Source organism: Oncorhynchus clarkii, chromosome 18 (assembly GCF_045791955.1).
Source record: "Oncorhynchus clarkii lewisi isolate Uvic-CL-2024 chromosome 18, UVic_Ocla_1.0, whole genome shotgun sequence".
Lineage (NCBI taxonomy): Eukaryota > Metazoa > Chordata > Actinopteri > Salmoniformes > Salmonidae > Oncorhynchus > Oncorhynchus clarkii.
The window spans coordinates 39,959,156-39,981,428 of NC_092164.1; the positions used below are offsets into that span (position 1 = coordinate 39,959,156).

The following is a 22,273-nucleotide window of genomic DNA, read 5'->3' on the forward strand; positions in this document are numbered from 1 at the left end:
TAAATATCTACCCAATGGGCACTTATCTCACTGTAGGCATCGCTTCATGCATCTCCAGACACACCTAATTCATGTCCTATAATGCTGAACTTCATTTGAATAGCATATTTGTTGGACCAGGCCGTCATCAACCATCCAGCCTTTCAGTGCCTCTCGCAGCATTTTCATTTACAACCCCGTCAGCTGGCTTCTTTCGCCACACACCTGGGGCTCTATTCTATAGCATGACCGAAAAGTAAAAGGCAATGTCCCTGCTTTAGCGGAGATTGAGCCGACGTGCGCAGCGCGAATGCAAATCGGAAATGACCTTTGCATTTCTATTGGGGGAATCTACGGATTGAATGGAGCCCTTAAATACAGACAGTCTTTGAAAAGCAGAGTTAGGCATCACCCTATGTCCATACCTTGTTAAACATATGAGAACTTTCAAAAACACGACACAGATGCACAGACCTAACATTGCAGATACACTTTCGGGTCTACTCCAATCTTATCCATCTAGCCCCCCCCCCCCCCCCCTAAAAATATATACAGTACCAGTCAAAAGTTTGGACACCTACTCATTCCTGGGTTTTTCTTTATTTTTACTATTTTCTACATTGTAGAATAATAGAGAAGACATCAAAACTATGAAATAACACATATGGAATCATGTAGTAACCAAAATTGTTAAACAAATCAAATAAATATATTTTATTTGAGATTCTTCAAAGTAGCCACCATTAGCCTTGACGACAGCTTTGCACCCTCTTGGCATTCCGTCAACCAGCTTCACCTGGAAATGCCAAATCTTTCGACTGGTACGGAGTATATATATAAAGAAGCTTGAAGAGCATGAACAAAAAAAAAGACAATGCTATTTTTTCTTTTACATCTGTCAAGCTACAATATAGACAGACTTCCACTGCCAGTCAAAACAGAACCTCTATGGAGTCCGTGCAGGAGGCAAGGCTGAATATTAATTTGTAATAACAGGCTGAGAATGCAGACAAATACTTTTTACCTCTTTTTTTTTGTTGAACACACCACGCTATTAAAGAAGGCACACATTAACACATACAAATCAAAGTTTGGCTAGTATTCTTCCACAGTTGCCTTTATTTACACCAATATCCACAATGTTAATAGCAATATGGTAAACATAAGTACTGACTATTACAGTTATTAAGGGCTTGTCCATAAGGGGGCGCTATGTGCCCGTGAGTGATTTCTCGGGACCCTGCTTTAAGACACTTGAATAGCCTGAATGATTACGCCTCACCGTGGAACCAATTTTCACCAAGTGTTAAGGATGAAACAAACTCGTTTTTGAGGTTGCAATGCACTGCGCCCCTATAGTCTTCTTCAACGACAGTCATATTGGGGGCAAGTTCAATTCCTCTGGATTTACCATAGCACTACCAGGTCAAGGATTCTCCTAACTCATCAGGCCCAGAGGCAGCCACCTGTCACGGTGCAGCAGAGCCCCCCCCCCCCCCCCCCCCCCGTCATTGTATTAGGTATCATGACAATGAACCCCCCCCCCCCCACCACCAGTGACAAACATAATGGCAAATCTGTGATGCATGTTGGGTCGATACTGACGCTCATGTCTCGTTCTGCAGTATCATTCCATTAACACAGAATGAATCACTTGAAGCATTATCAAAGGAGTAATTTCACAAGGTATGCTGTATGAAGTAAAGTACCTACCCTTACCTCAAGGGGTCCAGTTGACACTTAGCTGCACAACGGTAAGTTATTGCTAAATCCCACGCGTCGAGGGATGTAATACCGAACATGTGTACTGAGTGGGGCCTCCATGTCGTAGAGGGTTAAGAAACGGCTAGGAGTTGAGTCTCACCACAGTTCGTGTAGCTGCTTCCTGGCGACGCCATGTGTGTATCTTCACGTGCAGTGCATATGCCTGTATACACACACATACAGTATACACATATTACAGGCAGGGTGTTCGTTCGTGTCGTGAGGTGTTCTCTTAGGTTGAGGGCTTGGGTCCAAGCTAGAACAGGCATTGTCCATAGCGTCGGTGGTCGACTTGCGATCTGTCCTTTACATTGAGTTCTGGGGCTCCTGTTAATGTATTCTTTGGCCTCACTGAAGGGCATAGAACCGCCCACCCCCCCCACCCCCCCTCAAAATAATACCACCACATTTTCTATATCCTGTGAATTCATCACCCTTCTGTGATCAAGGAGCATTGCAATAATACCAATATGGTACAAAGACATTCATCAGGTGTGGAGGCTATTATCGGGCATCTCGCCAAAAGGTGTGTCAGTCCCAGTAGTTGCCCCCTTTGAGCTCCACTTTCCCTAACTCAGAGGAGCGCGGTTACATCGCCTGTCGTTTCGGAGCCTCTAGGTCCGACTCCTTAGCACTCAGTAGTTGTACTTGCCTTGCTCATTTACGGGCGAAGTGGCAGGCAGGAAGAGGGGCTTGGGGGGCACTTGGGGCTTGAGGGAGGCCGTGCGGCGTACGATGGCTGCGCGGTGAAGGTGGGGTGGTTCGCTGTAGCTGTGCTGCCGTGTCAGGCAGGCACTGGGGATGAGCGGCTGGTGGACCTCACAGCCGACCCCTCCCCCGCCACCACCTGACGAGTTCATCCGGGTGAGCAGTTGGTGGGGAGGTGGCCCAACCCCGTCCTGTCTGAAGCTGTGTTGGCGCGGGACGGCCCCTCCGTTGCCCATCTTGATCATTAAGTGCCTATGGGAGTGGTGACGAGTCACTGCGCTTCGCTCGGGGATGGACTGTTGCTGCAGTGGGGTGGCTCCGGCCGAGGAGGCGGCGGTGTCCGGGGGCACGTCCAGGCGGCGGGTCAGACTGTCCCTGGGCAGGGTGGAGGAGCTGTAGTACGTGGCTGACTCCGTCTCAGGGATCTGGGGCTGGGATCTGAAGCTGCTGTGGTTATGGCTGGAACTGGAGCTACCCGGTAGGGGGGCACGCGGTGAGGTCAGCACAGTGATGCTGCGGCTGCCCGAGGCGCTGACCTCGTAGATGTGCTTGAGGAGCTCGTCCAGGGCCGCCACGTCCACCACCGTCTGCGGGCAGCAGGAGTGGGAGGCCGAAGCCCCCTGCGCACGCTCATCGTTGGGGATCTTCCTCTCCTCAGGCAGGTGCCCCAGGGCTTGGCCGTTGGTCAGGCTGTGAGAGAAGGGGAACACCTGCTGGGTGACGGACCTTGACGAACCCAGGCTGAAGCCAGTGCCAGGGGATGCCTTGGACTCCTTGGCGTTGTTGCAGTTCTGGTTTCTCTCCCACTGGTTCCGGAAGGCCTTCATGTTCTTGATGGGCAGGTCCGGGGTTGAGTCTGGGGTGGGCAGGCCCGAGAGGTTCTCCCCTTGGGAGAGGTTAAGGTCCGGGTCTCCCAGGGACATCCCGTGCCTCTCTGGAGTGTGCTCCTTCCCACTGGGAATGAAGGAGCTGTACATCTTGGGCGTGGACACGTCCAGCTTCTCCTCTTTGGGCTGGCCGTCCAGCAGGCCGTTTAGCTTGGCCAGGCTGCGCAACGAGAGGGCGGGGTGGATGGACGCCTCAGGGTCCTTGCCAAGCCGGTGGGCACGGCGGGCGTTGTGACTGCAGTAGCATGACACCAGGAAGCCGGAGAGGATGGCGCCGAGGAAGAAGGCCACCAGAACGCAGGCGATCAGGAGGGTGTAGTGGACGCTGGGGCTGGACTTCTCCATGTCAGGGAGCCTTCGGACACCTAAAGGAGAAAAAGCAAAAACAAAAGAAAGAAAAATATGTCATGACTTACGAAAATAAAACCTTCCTTGTCAGGTCCTGTCATGACATCAAAAGGCTTTCACAGTCTCTCTCCCCCCCGCCACAGTGTGAATGTAACAGCATGACTCATCCTAAATCAAGGGCTGGATTCAAATCCGTATCGCGGAAGATCTGCGTTAAAATGTGAAGGCAATTTCTATTGAGACGACACAGCATTACCGTGAATGCAGTGTCTGCAAAAACGGAAACATTGCTTTTAAAATTTCAAATCGAGCTACAACGCGCATCTTGGGCTATACTTCCGCAATACGGATTGAATCAAGCCCCCCAAGTCATTAATTCTTCCCTCCATCAAACACAGAGAGCTATCCTGCCAAGCACTCTGCTGCCACTGTCTCAGGAGGCCACAACAGAGAAGCCTCCAGACAGTCTACTCGTTCATCATAACAAACACCCAAATCAGCCCAGACTCTAAACACAGAGCACACAAAGCTTAGGAGGACCCTGGGAGGAAAGCCATGTTTTTTCTCCCCCTCTGCAGAGTTGATTTGAGTTCATACTTCACTGCAGGTGCACCTGGCTCCTCGCACTGGCCAAGATCAACACTCCCGATATCCAGAAGCTTATCGGGGCTCGAACAGGCACGCTGCAGCCACGGATTTGCAGCTCGGTTATGGGGAGGCTAAATGAGAATGGTGCCCGAGCCTATCCAGCAGAGCAGCAGCTGGGGTGGGGTTTAGCCCAGGAAAGATAATGGTGTCTGTGTCCTCTGGGGAGCTCCATTAAAATGTCATGAAGGTCTAACAGAGGGATCAGGAAGAGTGGATGAGCATGCTGGACCGGGGTAACTCATGAAGGTCTAACAGAGGGATCAGGAAGAGTGGATGAGCATGCTGGACCGGGGTAACTCATGAAGGTCTAACAGAGGGATCAGGAAGAGTGGATGAGCATGCTGGACCGGGGTAACTCATGAAGGTCTAACAGAGGGATCAGGAAGAGTGGATGAGCATGCTGGACCAGGGTAACTAAAAGAAAGCGTCGCTTGTCACTTCCTGGGATTTTTTAAAATATATATATATATATATCACATTTTTCATTACAAAGGCTACCATGTATATAGTTTCATAAGATGTGGATATCTTGGGAGTAATTGTTAAAGTGTGAAGTATGAAACAGCGCTTGGCCCCGTGGTCTTGCAATCAAAACAGATTTCTAGAACTAAAAGTTGGAGGTAGAAGAATACACAATAATGACATCCTTTATGCAAAAGAATACCGAAACAGAACACACACATCCCGCCCACCACTAATAGCATCTCCCCCTGGTGAGCACCAACACTCTGACTTTCATCTCATCGTTGTCTCTTTTTTTCCCCTCCAAAAGTTAAAAATAGGACAGGGCGAGAGAGAGACAGATATGGTAATTAGACGCAACCAAAACGAATGTCTTTCTCTCGAAAGCCCTGTCGAGCAAAGCCCTTCCCGTGTGGTTCTCATATAGACTCTTATGTAGGTCACATATTTCCAGAAAGAGTGATGTTCTCAGAGGATTCCTCGCCTCTAATGGGAACCAAATGCATGATAAGCCTCGGATTTTAGCACCGGTTTGAGATCCCGTGCACAGGGCGATATGCTGGCACGGCCTGCCAACCAACTTTAGAGTAGCATTCAAGGGTTAAAACGTAGGGATCTGCTTAGAGAGTCATGGCTTCTGTTGTTGTCAAAACAGTGTTGAATGTGTGAGGTATCTACCAACTCCAGTAAACAGTTATGACACGGAAAATTGATTGGCTTGGATATGCTCCAGCTATCATTTGACAACAAAGAAAAGTCAATATACTGTATAACAAACATCTTCCGTTTGTCATAAGAGTACAAATGACTTCAATTAGAAACCAAGCTATCGCACAATCAAAGACATTTTATGACAGGGGCAAGAACAGAGAAAGGAATATTCAGGGTCTGAGTACGCCGGTAGGTACAGGGACTCCAGCACTGGCATTAGATTCTACTCACAGGCCGATGCAGTGGCATTCGCGCGGCGTGAGACAAGGTTTGTTGATGTTGCCTTTGTTGCAGCACACACTGTCCATTGATAGTGTTGCTTAAAAGGTCACAAACTGCTGACCAACATTAGAAACCCTGTTACCTTTGGCCTAAGAGAGTGTGGCGCTCGAACACGCACACACACAAACTGTTGTCTCTCGTTTCATTCAGCGACCAAATGGTCTTGGCCATTAGTCAAGTCTGATAGATACACAGTCCCAAGTAACCTGCACTTTATTGTGCCTTTCTACACCTGCACTGCTTGCTGTTTGGGGTTTTAGTCTGGGTTTCTGAATAGCACTTAGTGACATCTGCTGAGGGCTTTATAAATACATCTGATAACTTTCCATGACACTTCTGGCAATGTCAAGCACAGACCGGTTAATATATCAACCAATCAAAATGGGACTGTTTGATACTTCACAGCAGTGCTACTTCTGTTGGCAGGACAGCAATGCTACTGTACGTGAAGACAGATAATGAGATGTTGACGAAGCATTCATCTTGGCGTCATTTTGACACGATACGGCGCAGTGTAAGCATTATAGCCCGTGCTAATAAAAGGGTGTGATCGTGCCTCTTTATTTGGCTTCAATGAACAGGACATATGGATATCTGCTGGGAGTGTGAGGTATCCAGATTTCTCTGCTTAGTGCCAATGGAGGCTAGACCAGGCCTCAGGACTTGGCAGGATGTGCCTTTTGAAGGATTACGGAACTGCCGGTGAGCAAAACAAGCATCAGAAACTCTACCCTGCCTTGAGGTGATATTCTGAACAAACGTCCTCTGGTAGATATAAGCAACTGCCAAAATAATGGGTAAGAGGGATACAAAGTATATTGAAAGCAGGTGCTTCTACAAAAGTGTGGTTTGTGAGTTAGTTAAGCAATCGACATCCCATCACGCTTAGGGTCATGTATAAAAATGCTGGGCAGTCCATTATTTTGTCTGTCATGGCTATGCCCCCATAGCATGACAATGCCCCCCTCCATCTACAGGGCACGAGTGATCACTGAATGGTTTGATGAGCATAAAGACAAATGTAAACCATATGCCATGGCAGTCTCAGTCACCAGATCTCAACCCAATTGAACGCTTATAGCAGATTCTGGAGCGGCGCCCGAGACGACAACACACCAAATGATGGAATTTCTTGTGGAAGAAGGGGGTCGCATCCCTCCAATAGAGTTCCAGACACTGTAGAATCTATGTCAAGGTGCATTGAAGCAGATCTGGCTTCATGGTGGCCCAAAATTATATTCAGACACTTTGTTGGTGTCCCTTTCATTTTGGCAGTTACCTGCATATACTTATTTTTGTAGGCCATTTTGTATAAATCTCAATAAATAAAAAATAATGAACTGTGTGCATTTTGTTCTCGGTCATAAATGGTAATTTAACAGTAGAACAGATAAGAGATAATTCTGACAGATGAATATAACATTTAGCACTTAGTGGTGGAATTGGAGTGCCCAGTGAACGCTCCGGTAACTGAAATCCAGATAACACTCAGAATAGTACTATTATGAGTGTGTATATGCACGTTACCTTAACACATGTAAGGCTTTTTGGGATTAGTGGTTGAGGGGAAAGGCATTATGACTAGAGCCCGCCAGGGAACAGAATCGGAGCTGTCAAACAGTTCGCATAATATAATATGTTTCCTAGTTGTACAACTAGAAAATGGTGCATTTTCACGTATCCAACTGAATGGGGGAGCATCTGGTATTTTCAGCAGGTCTTTAAGTTCAGCAGAGCTCCACTTCAGGTTGCGGGGTAATGTATTTCTGCTTGAGTTTATGTATGTATGTTGTATGTTCTGTATGTTCTGAACCTGAGCACTCTTGAGCCAGGATAATGGGAATGTTAGGTTTAAGTAATAGGTGAAATGATGTATGCTGGAGAGGCTTGTGATTTGTTAAAATAATCCAACCGGCTTATATTTGGTAAAAAACGGCTTCGCTCAATTTCTGGTTGGTCACTGTGTGAGAGGTCTAACAGTTAATAAATCTTCTATGAACACTGATCAGTAAAGCCTTTTACTCAGAATTCTGAAAAGCTTTAGTCATTCATTGCCAATAAAACAAAATGTATTTATTACCATAACAACATGGTACAGGCTCCCGAGTGGCACAGCGGTCTACGGCACTGCATCTCAGTGCAAGAGACATCACTACAGTCCCCGGTTCGAATCCAGGCTGTATCACATCCGGCTGTGATTGGGAGTCCTATAGGGAGGCGCACAATTGGCCCAGCGTCGTCCAGGTTTGACCGTGGTAGGCCGTCAATGTAAATAAGAACTTGTTCTTAACTGACTTGCCTATTTAAATAAAAGGTGAAAGGTCAGGCACACCTTTTCACCAGCCAAAGAAAGGAAAATATTTTCAGGTAAAATCTTCACCACCCCATCATTAAAGTGAATTCACCACCAGTCCGGAAATTTCAATTTGTGTTCAAACTCTCTCTGCTTCCGACCATTAAATGTACAGTACAAGTATGACACATTGCTGTTAGGCCTGTACAACGCCTTGCCTCTAGGATAGATGCCACTGGAATCATTGGCTTTCCCATATGCACACGTCGCTCGACGGGCAGTAAATTCATTATCTTGTTTTGCTCGTTTCAGGCGGAGCACCCTCGTCACCGCTGTAATGGATGCTGCCAAGCCTAACATGACAGCGCTTCCCTTCAGGATTGATGTTTCCTGCATGAATGTGCCTGGGAAATCACTGCGTCAACAAGTAAAGCCACTAGGCACCCCCAAGAGAAGCTGAATACATGAAAACCTGAGCATGATAACCGGCTCCAGTGACTCACTCTCAGGGTATAATAGAGGTTGGCGGTGTTCTCACTGGTGAGAGAAATGATATTCAGCCCGGTCTCAAAAGACCAATCTTCCCTTTGTCGGACTCAATCTGAACGTCAATACCAACTGACGATTCAATCGTTTCCCCAGCCTCTTCATTTATTTACACATAGGCGTTTCAATACGACGTTACACCTACCACAGTATATGACTCTCTTTATGCCAAGGATTTCCACTAGGTGAAGACGTGCGTGTCGTGTACATTTGTTAATGATACGGCCCGGGCCGCGGCTCCGCGTGGTGCATACTGTTACAAGGTGATAAACCGCGGACGGCTATAGGAAATACGTTAAGCTGCCGTAAAAGTAATTAGGAGGTCGGCATACCAGGCGGACGTCCACATAACGCATGCAAATGAGACAATCTGATGTGATTTCTGCTCCGTCTCGGCCCCATAATTGCATACCTCCACCCGAGCTGACGACCCACCGCCGAGTTCCTAAAGTGTTTTTTAATGAGTTGAGGCACTTACAAATGGAGTGTCTCTGTGTTATCTTCCTTGTATTAAAAGGGAAGGTCTATAGCATCAGTTACTGCCAAATAAGTCATAAATTGCCGGTAATTATGATCATTTGCACAGCGTTCGCCCGCAAGACCTTTTTCAAAAGGGGCTCTTGTTCCTTTTAAAAGACCTTGTAGAGCTTTCGGAACAAACCAAGGCCAATTTTTGGACCGGATTGTTCGAGCCAGCTGGCACAACACAGGTCTGTCCAATGTTCTACAGCCGCAGGACCAATCTCTTAGAACACTGCGGACCACTTAGGCTTTGTGGAGTAATCATAGATGGGCACAAGGCCACTGTCATTTACTATATGAGCTGCAGTTCAATAACCAACTGCATTCCCTATGTCCTATTGATGCATCTCTAAATTATGTATAACGTATCCACTTTAGAACTAAAGTTAATATGTCAGATTTGGGTAGGATTTATGGACAAAGTTCATCCTAACTGGCTTACGGGTATATCAATAATCATTGTATGTAAAGCCACGATAAAGATAATATATTCCAAGTGCAGTGGTAAGTTCTCATGTCATATTTCCATCCTCTGGTTTTAACCAGGATCAGTAAAGCACTGCCTTCATTAAATTGATTTGTTTCATAGGCATTCAGAAGTCACTCTGACCATTACCTGGCTAAACTTTGGCATGCTCCCTACGCCTAGTCCATCATTGGAGTCAGGACGTTTTCTGTATAGCCATCAAGACCGTTTCAAGGTCTTTGGCATTGCCAGTGTTTCTGGGGGGTTTCAGTGATTGAAAACCACCTTCGCTGTGTTCCCGGTGCTCGTGGAGGGCCACCTTGAACCCTGTGTGCTGCTGCATGATGGGATTGACTGCTAATGAGGCGATACCGCCATAATTTTATACACAGATTGCACCTGGGGGACAGTCAAAGTTCACTCAAAATAGCATTATTTTTTAAAAACAGACTCCAGTCAGAATTGGACTTCCCCAAATCGAGAAATCACTTCTCTGACAGACATTCACGCTTGGCTGAGCTACGCCAGGTCCAGGAGGTTAAAGCCCAACGTGCCTGTTGGCAGCCGAGGCTAGTCTCTCCATTAGCCTCTAATAGCGCCGTTCACTCCTTGGGTTAATCACAGTGAATGGCAAAGGCTGGGCTTCTATTACATCACAAGGGTCTTCTCTGGTGTGAGGCTCGCTCTGTGAATTACAATTACCATGATCAAGTAATATTAGGCCTACCAGAGGGGTTTATTGACTTGGGCCATGCCGAGTTATGAATTGCGAGATTGAAAGTACATTATCTATCGGCTACCCATGGAGATCCTCTTGGTTTAAAAAGTGTATCTGATCTTACTCCTCAGCCTCCAATTTCTAGAAGCAGCAACACGTGTTTAATCTTCTCTACAAGATGTGGAACTAGAGCAATGTTTGTAGCCCTGTGAAGGAGCGAACTGAACCTGTTTAAATCAAACAATACTTTGAATTTCAAGTCAAATAAAAAGCTATAATGGTCTCTAAGTCAAAAGGTTTAACAGACACGGAAAAGCTTGGGGTACTCTTTCATTTTCAAGTTGTCTAGTGAGAAGCCTTAAAGGGAAAATACACTTCAACTGTTTAAAAAAAATTAGTTTCATTAGTCCCACTGTTGATACAGTCCCAAAAGGTTCAAGCGTTCACATCGTCATGGTGTGAAACTACTAATTGCCAATAGTTATAGCAAACTCATTGCATGTAACTTAATTCAAAGTGTTTATGCTCAGTCATACTACAATAAAACGAATTGGAAAGCAACACAGGGAGAAAGAAAGGGCGAGAGACTGGGAGAAATGGAAACTGACCGTAGGCCGAGTCTGCCGCGGAGTTCTGGTTTCGTGTGGTCGCCAGCACATCTGCTGATGGGAGCAAAACAAAGCATTAACATGGAGAGAGAAAAGACGGAGTGAATTACATACCGCTCACAAAGACATAAGAAAATAAATGGGGTTCTCCCGGCGGCGTGACGTGAAATACAAGTAGTAGGTTCCAAATTGTGACCCAGTTGTGGATTCAAGTGTCCTAAAATAATTTTTAGATGTGCCATTTTCTCCCCTAGCGTACTTTTCTCTTCATATTCTTGTACTTTTAGTCTGCCTTGTATAAACATGCAGTGTAGCATGTAAATGTGTCTGCAGTATGTAGCCTTGTTGATAGAACTTCCGTGTGTATCTAAGAACATACTTAAAAAAATATATATATTTGTAGGTATTTTCTTAAAACTGCATTGTTGGTTAAGGGCTTGTAAGTAAGCATTTCACTATAAGGTCTACTACACCTGTTGAATTCGGCGCATGTGACAAATACAATTTGATTTGATACTGTACCACTTCAATGTTAGCTGGCATATTGACAGGTAGCAAATTCAATTGCCACATCATCAATTAAATCCATAACAAAAGGGGAGGAGGTATTTGATATAACACCATGGAAGCCTGTGAAACCCATTCTTCCATGAAGGAATAGACCCTCTTCTTACAGGGCTAATGTTTAGGTGATTGGCCTGTTGCCATGGGGACGTTGATGATAGCTCACCGTGGCAGTTTTCAGGGTACAGTGAGTGGTCTCCCTCGATGTCCTGGTCAAAGCCAGCCCTGGGGAGAGAGAGGCAGAGAGAGAGAGAGAGAGAGAGAGAGCCACATCCCTGAGAGACTCATAAAATGGAGTCAGGCCAGTCAAATCACCCCCCTCCAGCTTTAAGAGGAAAATATGTTTGTCTAAGCCCAAACAGCCCGCTGTAGGCTGTTTCGACCCAGCTAGAACAGTCTCTGTACAACAATCTCTGAACTGCTTGGAGCCGGAAAGCCGTGATCCTAAGGAAATGTCCACCAGGCCTTGCCCACCCTCGTGCAGTGGCAGATACAGGGCTGCAGCTTTGATCCAGTGTTGTCCAGACCAGAAGAAATGCCAGGAGGCCCCCTCATACACCTTTAAAGTGTTTGAGAGAACCTTAACATCCTCACCCCCTGTAATAAAAACGATCACGTCATCTGCATACGCAGACAGTGCTATCGTGGGACCCTTCATTACACCTGGCACAGAGAAACCAGTAAGCTTCGCTCTTAAAAAACAAAGCATTGGTTCAATCGCCAGACTATATAACTGCCCTGAAATTGGGCATCCCTGCCTGATGCCCCTTTCGACAGGGATGGGGCAACTCAAACCACCACCAACCTTCACCATACACGAGGCTCCAGCATACAGTAAATTCACCCAAGACAGAAAAACATCCCCAAACCCAAAGGCTTTCATTGTTTTAAACAAGTACTGGTGGTCCACACGATCAAAAGCCTTCTCCTGATCCAACGAAAGTAAACCCACATTTACAGCAGACAGTTTACAAATGTCTAAAACATCTCTTATCAGAAACAAGTTGTCAACAATAGAGCGATCAGGTACACAGTAGGACTGGTCCTTGTGGATCAACAATCCCAGATAGTCTTTCAACCTGTTTGAGAGACATTTAGAAACAATTTTGTATTCTGCGCACAGCAAGGCAACAGGTCTCCAATTTTTTATGAGAGCCAAATCCCCCTTTTTTGGCAACAGTGAAAGCACCGCACGTTGACAGGATACAGGAAGAGAACCCTCATGAAAAGATTCACACACCACTTCATAAAAATCCTCCCCAATAGACCCCCAAAAGTGCTTGTAAAACTCAGATGGTAAACCATCGATGCCAGGGGCTCGGCCTGTTGAGAGCTGCATAACTGCTGTGGACAGCTCTTGCAGTGTAATATCAGCGTCCAATGCGACTCTCTGCTCAGGTCCCAATTGAGGAAGACCGTGTAACAACTGTTCAGTACATAAAGAGTCACAATCCTCCGCCTTATAAAGGGATGAGTAAAAATCCACGGCATGTTGACGCATTTCAATATCATTCGTGGTCACCTTCCCATCAGGGAGACGAAGGCAGACCATCTGTTTGCGTTGAAATTTCGACTGTCCTAGGTTGAAAAAAAAAGCGCTAGGAGCATCCATATCCTTGAGGGAAGCGAAACGAGACCTAATCAAGGCACCCTTCACTCTTTCATGCAGAAACGACCTCAGTTCATGTCTCTTGTCCTGTAAGTTCATGACTAGTCCAGGGTCGTTCTGAGTGAGCAGCTTCAATTCAGTAGATTTGATGTCCTGTTCAAGGGCCTTGATAGTCTCTTTAACCTCAATTTGAGACAGAGCAGTATACTGTTGACAAAAAACTCGTATTTGGGCCTTCCCAACCTCCCACCATTGTCTCAAGGACTCAAAATTCCTTTTTATACCCCTCCATTTTTCCCAAAACAACAAAAACCTGTCACAAAACATGACATCATGTAACATCATCAATTAAATCCATAACAAAAGGGGAAAACTACATTAAGCCTTTTCTGTTTTAGGAGGTATTTGACAAACTATAACACCATGGAAGCCTGTGAAACCCATTCTTCCATGAAGGAATAGACCCTCTTCTTACAGGGCTAATGTTTAGGTGATTGGCCTGTTGCCATGGGGACGTTGATGATAGCTCACCGTGGCAGTTTTACCTTCTAGGGTACAGTAACTTGAGTGCTTGTGGCTGCTCTGCCGCTGTCGATGTCCTGGTCAAAGCCAGCCCTGGGGATAAGAGAGAGAGAGAGAGAGAGAGGAGAGGCGAACTTCCCAAAGGCAATAACTCGCGCTCCAGAAAAAACGGTGGAGGCTCAGCACCTGTTTTCCTGTTTGCTGCCACCTATCCAACTGTAATTGGGACCCGTGTCATTCACTCCAGGCTGGAAGCCCATTTAGCGCCATCCTGACACAGAGAACTTGCCCGACTTGCCAGTCGTGGAGGAGAGAAGAATTTCTGTAGCCCTTACACTGTGTCAGAGAGACATCCTGCATATGCCTATGACTTCACCATCCACAGACAAGGTGGGTGAATCAGGAGAATGGCACGAACGGAGAGAACATCCATTTTTGCTGTCCAATTAGAAGCCAGCGCCACGACTGATAAAGGTCAGATGACAATAACTCTTCCTATCAGGTGACAGGGGGAGCAGATGTCGCCGGGCCTCATTTGGCAAGGACAGCCTGCATCAGTCAGGAGAAAAAAGGCAGCTATGACTAAAGCCAAGGTCATAATCCAGACCCTATTCAAACAAAATATGTAGCCAGACACAGTGTCTTGCCTGTGCATATTCCAGCACACTTTTGAGGGATGTGAAACACACGAGTGCGGGTTTGAACTATTAAGCGCTGTATTTGGGGCCACTCTCCCCTCCTGCCCACGGAGTGTTCATTCTCATTAGGATTTTTCAATCAGTGCATGCCGCTTGCACTGATAGCCATCGATAGATTTAGCGTGCTTGTGAATGAGAGAAAAGGTCCACACACAACCAGATACATTTAGAGTGGCTGGAAGCTAATGGAATGTGCGGTTTGAAGGCAGCACACAAGTGTCCATTATGGGAAGGGGAATGAACAGGATTAGGTTGGATCCTACTTCTGACACCAACGGGCGCACATTCTCATTCACCCTCCAGCCCTTTCCATCTCGGAGCTGCGGAGTCCTTGCTTTGTGTTCATTTGTTTGTTTTTGCTTTTCCCCCTCCTCTCTCGCTCTCGTTCACTCGCTCTCTATGTATCCATTCTCAAAAGAAGTGTGGGATGCGTGAGCGAGAGAGCGCTATTCATTTCCCTCGCTGACACTTTAAAGCTCTATTTACTTGTAATGAAGGAGGGCAAAGGACTAGGAGACATACATATGAATAGATGCAAATTCTCAGAAAAAAGACTGACAACGCATACATGCAAAAAACGACCTACCAGAGATGCATACAGACACAGTGATAAGTAGATTTAAGTAGATATTTACAGTGGTGTAAAGTACTTAAGTAAAAATACTTTCAAGTACGACTTAAGTAGTTTTTTTGGTATCTGTACTTGATTCTTTTTATTTTTTTACTTTTACTTCACTACATTCCTAAAGAAAATAATGTACTTTTTACTCCATACATTTTCCCTGACAGCCAAAAGCACTCGCTCAATTTTGAATGCTTAGCAGGACAGGAAAATGGTCCAATTCATGCACTCATCAAGAGAACATCCGTGGTCATCCATACTTCGATTTTGATACTTAAGTACATTTAAAACCAAATACTTTTACTAAAGTACTGTTTTACTGGTTGACTTTCACTTTTACTCGAGTTATTTTCTATCAACGCATATCTTTACTTTTACTCAAGTATGACAATTGGGTACTTTTTCCACCAATGGATATTTATACAAATGTTTGCCAATAAAACATAGAAAACCGTCACAGGTAGGGACACCCACTCACAACCAAATACAGAGGATTCAGTGTTGGAGTTGGCCTAAATAGAAGTTTAAGTTTAGGAGAACAAGCAACATATTTTAAACCGTGGCGGGCCAGGCTGCAGAGTTCCTTCAGGCCCGACTTCCGCTCCATTTAGTTTTTTCCCGGGTTGCCTCACTTGGGAGCTCTTTGGAGCGTTTTGCAAAGACGGCCTGGTCTGCCAAAGCAGCTGTCACATTCACCTCTGGATCAACCCAATTAGTCTCCAGGGAAACCACTGACTCGCTGCCACGACAACAAGGCCCATCTGCTGCTCATCTTAGGGAAGTGGCGGAACCACAGTGTCCTGGATGAGGTGTTTCGAGAACCCTGAAAACTTTCCTCGTCCCACTGAACTCCAACGCTCTATCCAAAATTGTGATCGATACTTTTGAGTGGAACTTCATGGAACTTGCAATAGTCTCAAGTTTGATGAAACCTCATCTTTTTTATTTTTTTATTATTTTGTTTTACCTTTATTTAACTAGGCAAGTCAGTTAAGAACAAATTCTTATTTTCAATGATGGCCTAGGAACAGTGGGTTAACTGCCTGTTCAGGGGCAGAACGACAGATTTGTACCTTGTCAGCTCGGGGATTCGAACTTGCAACCTTTCGGTTACTAGTCCAACGCTCTAACCACTAGGCTACCCTGCCGCCCTCTTAAACCGCCAATTCCTGTGCTGCTGGAATGAGGAATGTCATGAAACGTTTTCTCACAAATCCCAATATTAGATTACAGTGTGTGGTATTGAATTCATGTTGGTGCACTACGACATTTAAGCAGCTAAATTACCTTTTTTCAGCATCTAAAATGTCGAAACTCAAATCTTCAGCAGTCAAACCAGGCAGACTGCTTTCCGCTCTTCTACTCGGTCCCACACATCTAAAATCTTCACTTTTTACTGACCAAGTAACAAACAAAGAAGAAGAAAATCTACACTGGGATATTTAAGGGGATCGTCTCATATCAGCGAAACAAAGTGTTGGTCATTTGTTTGATTAGTTGAAATCGGGTGCTAGGTCAGGACAGAAACCAGGATCACTGCTAGGGAATGGGTGGGGTTGTGGAACAAGGTTAACTGGTGGCATGGCCAAGTGAATCACCATAATCGCCCTTTTTACACAGCAGCTTTTCCGATAGCACTGGAGATCAACGATTATGAGTCACAGTGTCAAATGACCCCTCTTCGGTTCATGAGAACTGATCGATGGCAACCCATCAGTTGTTCAGTCATTTCTTATGTTCCAGATAATTAGAGAGACTATTTTCATTTTCAGGAGGTCCGGGGTGAAAACATGTTTTATTCCTGACGATTGCAGTATCTGTCAGCTCATAAATAAATCAATGAACTCAAGCCATTGTGGCTCAAGCGATTGAGCATTCCTTTCACTTAAAGTGCATTGCACAAGTGGAAACTGGCCCAAGGCCAGCAGATATAATGAACTAAATTAATGCATATTAGCATACGGTGCACCAGAGTGTATAACTTGCTGGTATAAAGAAACTGACTAGCGCAAGAAAATGCATCTTTGAAGAGCGGCCCTTATCTGCAGTACAATGATGTCACTCACTCAATACCTTCTTCTTTAATATGACTTCTACAGGGTTTGAGATTTATTTCCTTCATATCTTCTACTCTCTAATCTCCTCTCCTTTTATGGGGCCCAATACCGATGATAGATATACGATCACACTCTCAAACTTTTATTACCTTTCAGATTGACGGCTTTCAGCCCGACAGGAAGGAAAGTGACACTTACTTGAACCCTGGCGCCATGTTGGCACAGCTCCCAGTCCGGAGCCAGATGCAGTACGGGTCGCGGGACGACAGACAACTCCTAGAAAAATGACGAGGCAAGAGGCGGTTAAAATCCCTGTATGATATCGCTCCTTGGCGTGCAGGCGATGGGCGCCCGACTGTGTCTACTTTGACACAGTGACACGCCACACACACACACACACACACACTTGAGCCAAGGATACTGCTGCGGTCTAGTGGAGCGTATTCTGTTGGGGCTATTCCCCAGCTGGTGCTCTGCAGAGTGAGACTGGCTGGCCTGCGTGTGAACTCGGGAGAGGTGATTGTGTCTGACAGTGTCAGTGTGTGTTTTAGCTCTTTCTCCAAGATGACAAGTCTGCCCGTGACAGACCTTAGAGGACAGGTGTGTGCATCGGTTTCTAAATATTTGTGTGTGCGTGTCATTACGGGCCGCCTGGAGGGGTGAAGCCAGTCATCTTAGTGACAGGTGTCCTCAGTCTCTCTCCCCCAGCCGTGGTGACACACTGACAGCCAGGGCCACGGGGACTGAGGGGGAGCTCTCGGGGAGGAAGAAGGGAGAGGGGAGGGTCTGTCATTCACTTGCCTATGGGAGGAGGAGAGAGGGTTGTCTTCTTTGGGTCTCTCACTTGTCACTCAGTTCTCTGTTTCCATGAACCCCTGCCTCCCTCACATCCCACCAGTAGGAGATGATGCACACAGCATCATTGTGGGCTGACCTACTGTGTTTGTGTGCATGCACGTGCAAGTGTGTGTGTGTGACAGACTACGAAGGAGGAAATTCGTTTTTTTGTTGGGTGTTTAAATGTTGAATTATTCCAATGGGAGGATCAGTCAACTATACTGATATTCTTAATGTGGTATTCTGTGCTAATGATATCGCAAACATTTCCCCCAACATTTACAGGCTGTTCAAATATTGATTATATGGGCAATTAAGCCGCCCTTTTCAATGTTTTGGTTGTTTGCCAAAATATGCTCTCTGTGCCAAACTCATTTGGGGAATTTGGTCATTTCCTCATGCTTTCCCTGTACTCTTCTTGCGCCATTAATTGGAAAAATGACTAGGACAAATATAAATATTTGTTTATACTGAAATCACTTGACCACAAATTGACATCTAACGAGCTTGGTATCCAGAGACTAAGTATTTGTTATAACACAGAGCAAACCATTTTGAGCAGTGTAAAAGCAGTACTAAATCCTAACAATACTGCATATCCTCCCCTTTGCACTCTTGCACAATCATCTCTGCCTTGTTGTAACTCACTTTTTGCAGGCGCCGTGCTCGGTGCAGCGGCTGAGTGGTACTCTGATGACACAGCTGGTGAAGGCCACGAACAAGGCATGATGCTCCTTATCCAGCTCCATTCCCAGAATCCTCCTGTCCTCCTGCCCCTGAACGTTGCACCTGTGGCAAAACATGGTCACGTGACACACGTGAGAACCCTTACAGCACAGCCATACTAATGGATTAGAGTTAGAACCACAGACACGTGACTCACAGTACTATTCATTAGTCACAGGTCGCCTTTAGCCTCCGGGGCTCCCATTTCTATCTCTGTAATAAATGTTCATTTAGTAAGTTTATATACCATTTGAACACCCAATATAGTGTGGAAAATGCAATTACTCTGCCTGTGAACTACCTTAGTTCATATTTTGATCATTTGGTAGGGGTAATACCATTTTAATGTAGGTTACAAGCTTCAAAGGAATACTCCGCTCAAAAACTATTTTTGGTATTTGTTTCATTAGTCCACTGGTATAGTCCCAAAAACTGTTGCATGTCAGAAATCAAGTTTTCAAGAAATAGGACTTTCACCGTTTTGCATCCTATTATGCTTTTTACGTCATTATGATGCCGTGGTCAGTATTTATACCGTATTCCTTTAAATCAGGTATAGACTAATTCATTTGGAGACGTTCCCGGCTGAAATTAGACACGGGTGCTTATATAACAGTCAGGTTTTCATTCCATTACCGAGTTTTGCTTTTACTAAACCCGTTATAGACTGACTTATAGAGGTTCTGTACTGACTTAGAGGGGTTATAGACATCAATGTCCTCCAAGAGTTGGGAGCCAAAGGAGGCGTTAGGATGAGTGCTGGACAACACCTTCAGGACCCTGCCATCCTCAGAGCCCAGAAAGACTACAGTGCGGTCCTTAGACGGCCCGGCAGAGGTGTCCACCGCAATCTGAGTCAGCTTGTACCTGGAGAAGGGAAAAACACAGTTAGCGCTGATTGTACAAGTTACCGGCAACGGTAACTAGTCAGCCATAATGTGTCAGTCATTCAGAACAAGTGCACCGCCATGACTGGCATGGAGATACGGATCAACATAGGGTTATAAATTATTTTAAATTTTTATTTATTTAACTTGGCAAGTCAGTTAAGAACAAATTATGTACAATGTCGGCCTACCCGGGCCAAAACCAGCCAACGCTGGGCTGGGCCAATTGTGTGCCGCTCTATGGGACTCCCAATCACGGCCGGTTGTGATAGAGGCTGGATTCGACCCAGGGCGTCTGTAGTGACGCCTCCAGCACTGAGATGCAGTGCTTTAGACCGCTGGGCCACTCGGGAGACTTTCAGTTGGATATGGTTTTTCAACCCTTTGTGCTTTCCTGATTTTAACCCACGTGATTCTGTCATTTTCTGTGCACCAAAATATGGAGTGGAGAGCACACTCAAATGGGGTAGACACAAGTGCTAGACTGCAGCTGCGTTGAAATTTCACTTCTGCTTTAGGCTACTTTCTGGGTGAAATTTGGCACTTTCCCAAATGGTTACTGTTGGTTGCCTAGCAGGATAACAGCTGTCAAGGAAGGTTTTGTAAATGAATCATGATTGCTTCCAGAATGTGCAGGTTCTTATCTTTGTGTGTTTGCACGTGCATATCTAACGCCAGTCATCTCAACTGGCTGCTGAAGACTGCATAGCCACTGTATGTCATTTTCAGTTTATTAACATCAACTATGCTATAAAATATGTTATTTCCTCGGGTTCATGAACGCAACACACTCAATGAGAATATCTTATGATTTAAACCCCATTTTATCTCCAATATTTCCATGACTTCACTAGGACTTCGGGACATTTCACCAGGATGTTTTGTCTCTAGATTTGGGAGCAGTGTGAGATAACACGTTCCCCATGCACCCCTGACTTTTGTTGTCATTTACCAGAGTATCACATCAGCTTCCTGCAGTGAGAAGCAGCAGGCGGGTCACCCAGGGGGTACGGCAGGCAGACTCAAACAGCTCATATCACCTCTGCACCACCAGTAAATGTCAAACTTTGTGGATGAAGCCACAGTCTCTGGTCAAATACACTAGCAGTAGCTAGGCTGAGGCAATTTCTGGGTTTTGTTCCTGAGCGAGAACTTCAGTTATCTGGTTTGAGTAAAGTGTCATTCATTGACTAATTAGATTTATGGTTGCACTGAAATACTGATATATGTTAAAATTTGATCAAATGTTATATTACATTACATTATTGTATATTTGTCTATGTTTCCATCTGTCCACACAAAGAGAAGTGGTTATATTGTTTGGTACTGCCCTACTGTACCTGCTGGTAGTGCGGGTGAAGCAGGGCCGGTCGTTGACGGAGGGCACCGCCTCGTCCATCAGCGGGTAAGACTTGATGAAGGTCAGCGTGTCGTCGGGGAAGTTGATAGATGACTTGTAGGCCGAGGCCGGGCCATCCCCGGCACAGGAACCAGGCCTAAAGCAGAGAATAGAGAAATGACATTTGAAAGTCTTATTTAAACAAAATCACGGGTGTGTACTGGGCTAGCTGGTCCCAGATCTGTTGGTGCTGTATAGCCAACTCATAGGTTTGTTGTCATGCCTGGTCATATGTATTCTAGTGCCCCTTCAGGACAGTCTCATACCTGGGCTTAGGCACCTGTTCCTCCGGTACCGGGGTCCAGGCTGAGTCACTGGTCTTCTGCTCCTTAAACTTCCCATTGAAGGCCTTCTCTATGTCGTCCATGTAGAAGGCACACACTGCTGAGCCAGGGATACTGACGAGGGAGACAGACGCAAAGAGCGTGTTCAAAAAAAGAAACAAAAAAGAGCCTCGCGGGATTGAGCTGTGGTGCCCTTTGTTGAAACATGGTTGGCTGGTCAAACAAGGTGAAAAAAAAGTGACATGATTCGTATCTGGTGAGTACAGCTCTGTGTAGAATTAAAAATCAATATCAAGACGTTTCTGTGGTAAAACTAAAATGGTCCTGGGCTGCGAGGAAGGAGGTCCAGTGTGAGTGAATTTATCACGCTGTTTTTCCAGTTTTAGTGGTGTTGCATAGTTTTGCAGTGGAATACCCATTTCAGATAGAAGATGTGGTATATTCTCTAAAATATACTGTATAAGGCAATGTTTATATGGCCCCCTTTCGAACAGCCCCTTATTTACTACTTTCTTGCATGTATTTCTCTTTTATACATAGTGGGTAACTGGCAAATTGTGAAGGGTGGCGGGGTGTAGTTAAACCATGGGGGTAGGGCTGGGCTATACATTAAATTCCAAATGCCTGTATCGCAAGAATCTAGGTTTTCTTGTTTTTATGAGCTTTGGTCTCGCTCCTTCTGTGCTGTGTGCACTGTGTACCATCCCACTCGCACAGACACCAAGCCCCTGCCACTTCCAGTACAACAAAAGACAGAGTATCTTCTTCCTCTCTGACAGCACGCAGTTTAAACTCGCCATTTACATTTGAGGTTTGGTCCAACAGAATCGGTCATATGGACACCAAAACTATTAGACATGATTTTACTGTAATAGATGAGAAGTGAACCTTGATTTTTGAGATTTTTTTTCTCCCCAATTTCGGGATTTCCAACTCCCTTCCAATCTCCCCAACGGGCTCTGGAGAGGCAAAGTTCGTGCCACGTGTCCTCCCGAAACATGACTCGCCAAGCCACGCTGCATCTTAATGCCTGGAAGCCTGCCGCACCAATGTGTCGGAGGAAACACTGTTCAACTGAAGTCAGCTTGCAGGCACAATGAGCCAAGGAAAGCGCCCCTGCCAAACC

At 45.6% G+C, this 22,273-nt stretch overlaps 1 protein-coding gene across 5 annotated transcripts in view; it reads right to left on the bottom strand.

Annotated features, from left to right (window-relative positions):
• Nucleotides 1-2,123: 2,123 nt before the first annotated feature.
• The window catches only part of LOC139373483 (semaphorin-6D-like), a 97,173-nt gene continuing 77,023 nt past the window's right edge, over nt 2,124-22,273 (bottom strand). For 4 of the 5 annotated variants that reach the window (XM_071114051.1, XM_071114047.1, XM_071114048.1 and 1 more), the window contains 8 exons: nt 21,130-21,261; nt 20,805-20,960; nt 19,271-19,444; nt 18,500-18,640; nt 17,213-17,290; nt 11,673-11,731; nt 10,943-10,996; nt 2,124-3,703 (listed from right to left, as the gene is read on the bottom strand). In XM_071114051.1, coding sequence (XP_070970152.1) covers nt 2,379-3,703; nt 10,943-10,996; nt 11,673-11,731; nt 17,213-17,290; nt 18,500-18,640; nt 19,271-19,444; nt 20,805-20,960; nt 21,130-21,261 — 2,119 coding nt within the window. In that variant the 3' untranslated portion in view covers nt 2,124-2,378. The remainder of the gene's footprint in view (nt 3,704-10,942; nt 10,997-11,672; nt 11,732-17,212; nt 17,291-18,499; nt 18,641-19,270; nt 19,445-20,804; nt 20,961-21,129; nt 21,262-22,273) is intronic. The other variant, XM_071114052.1, reaches the window with a different exon arrangement.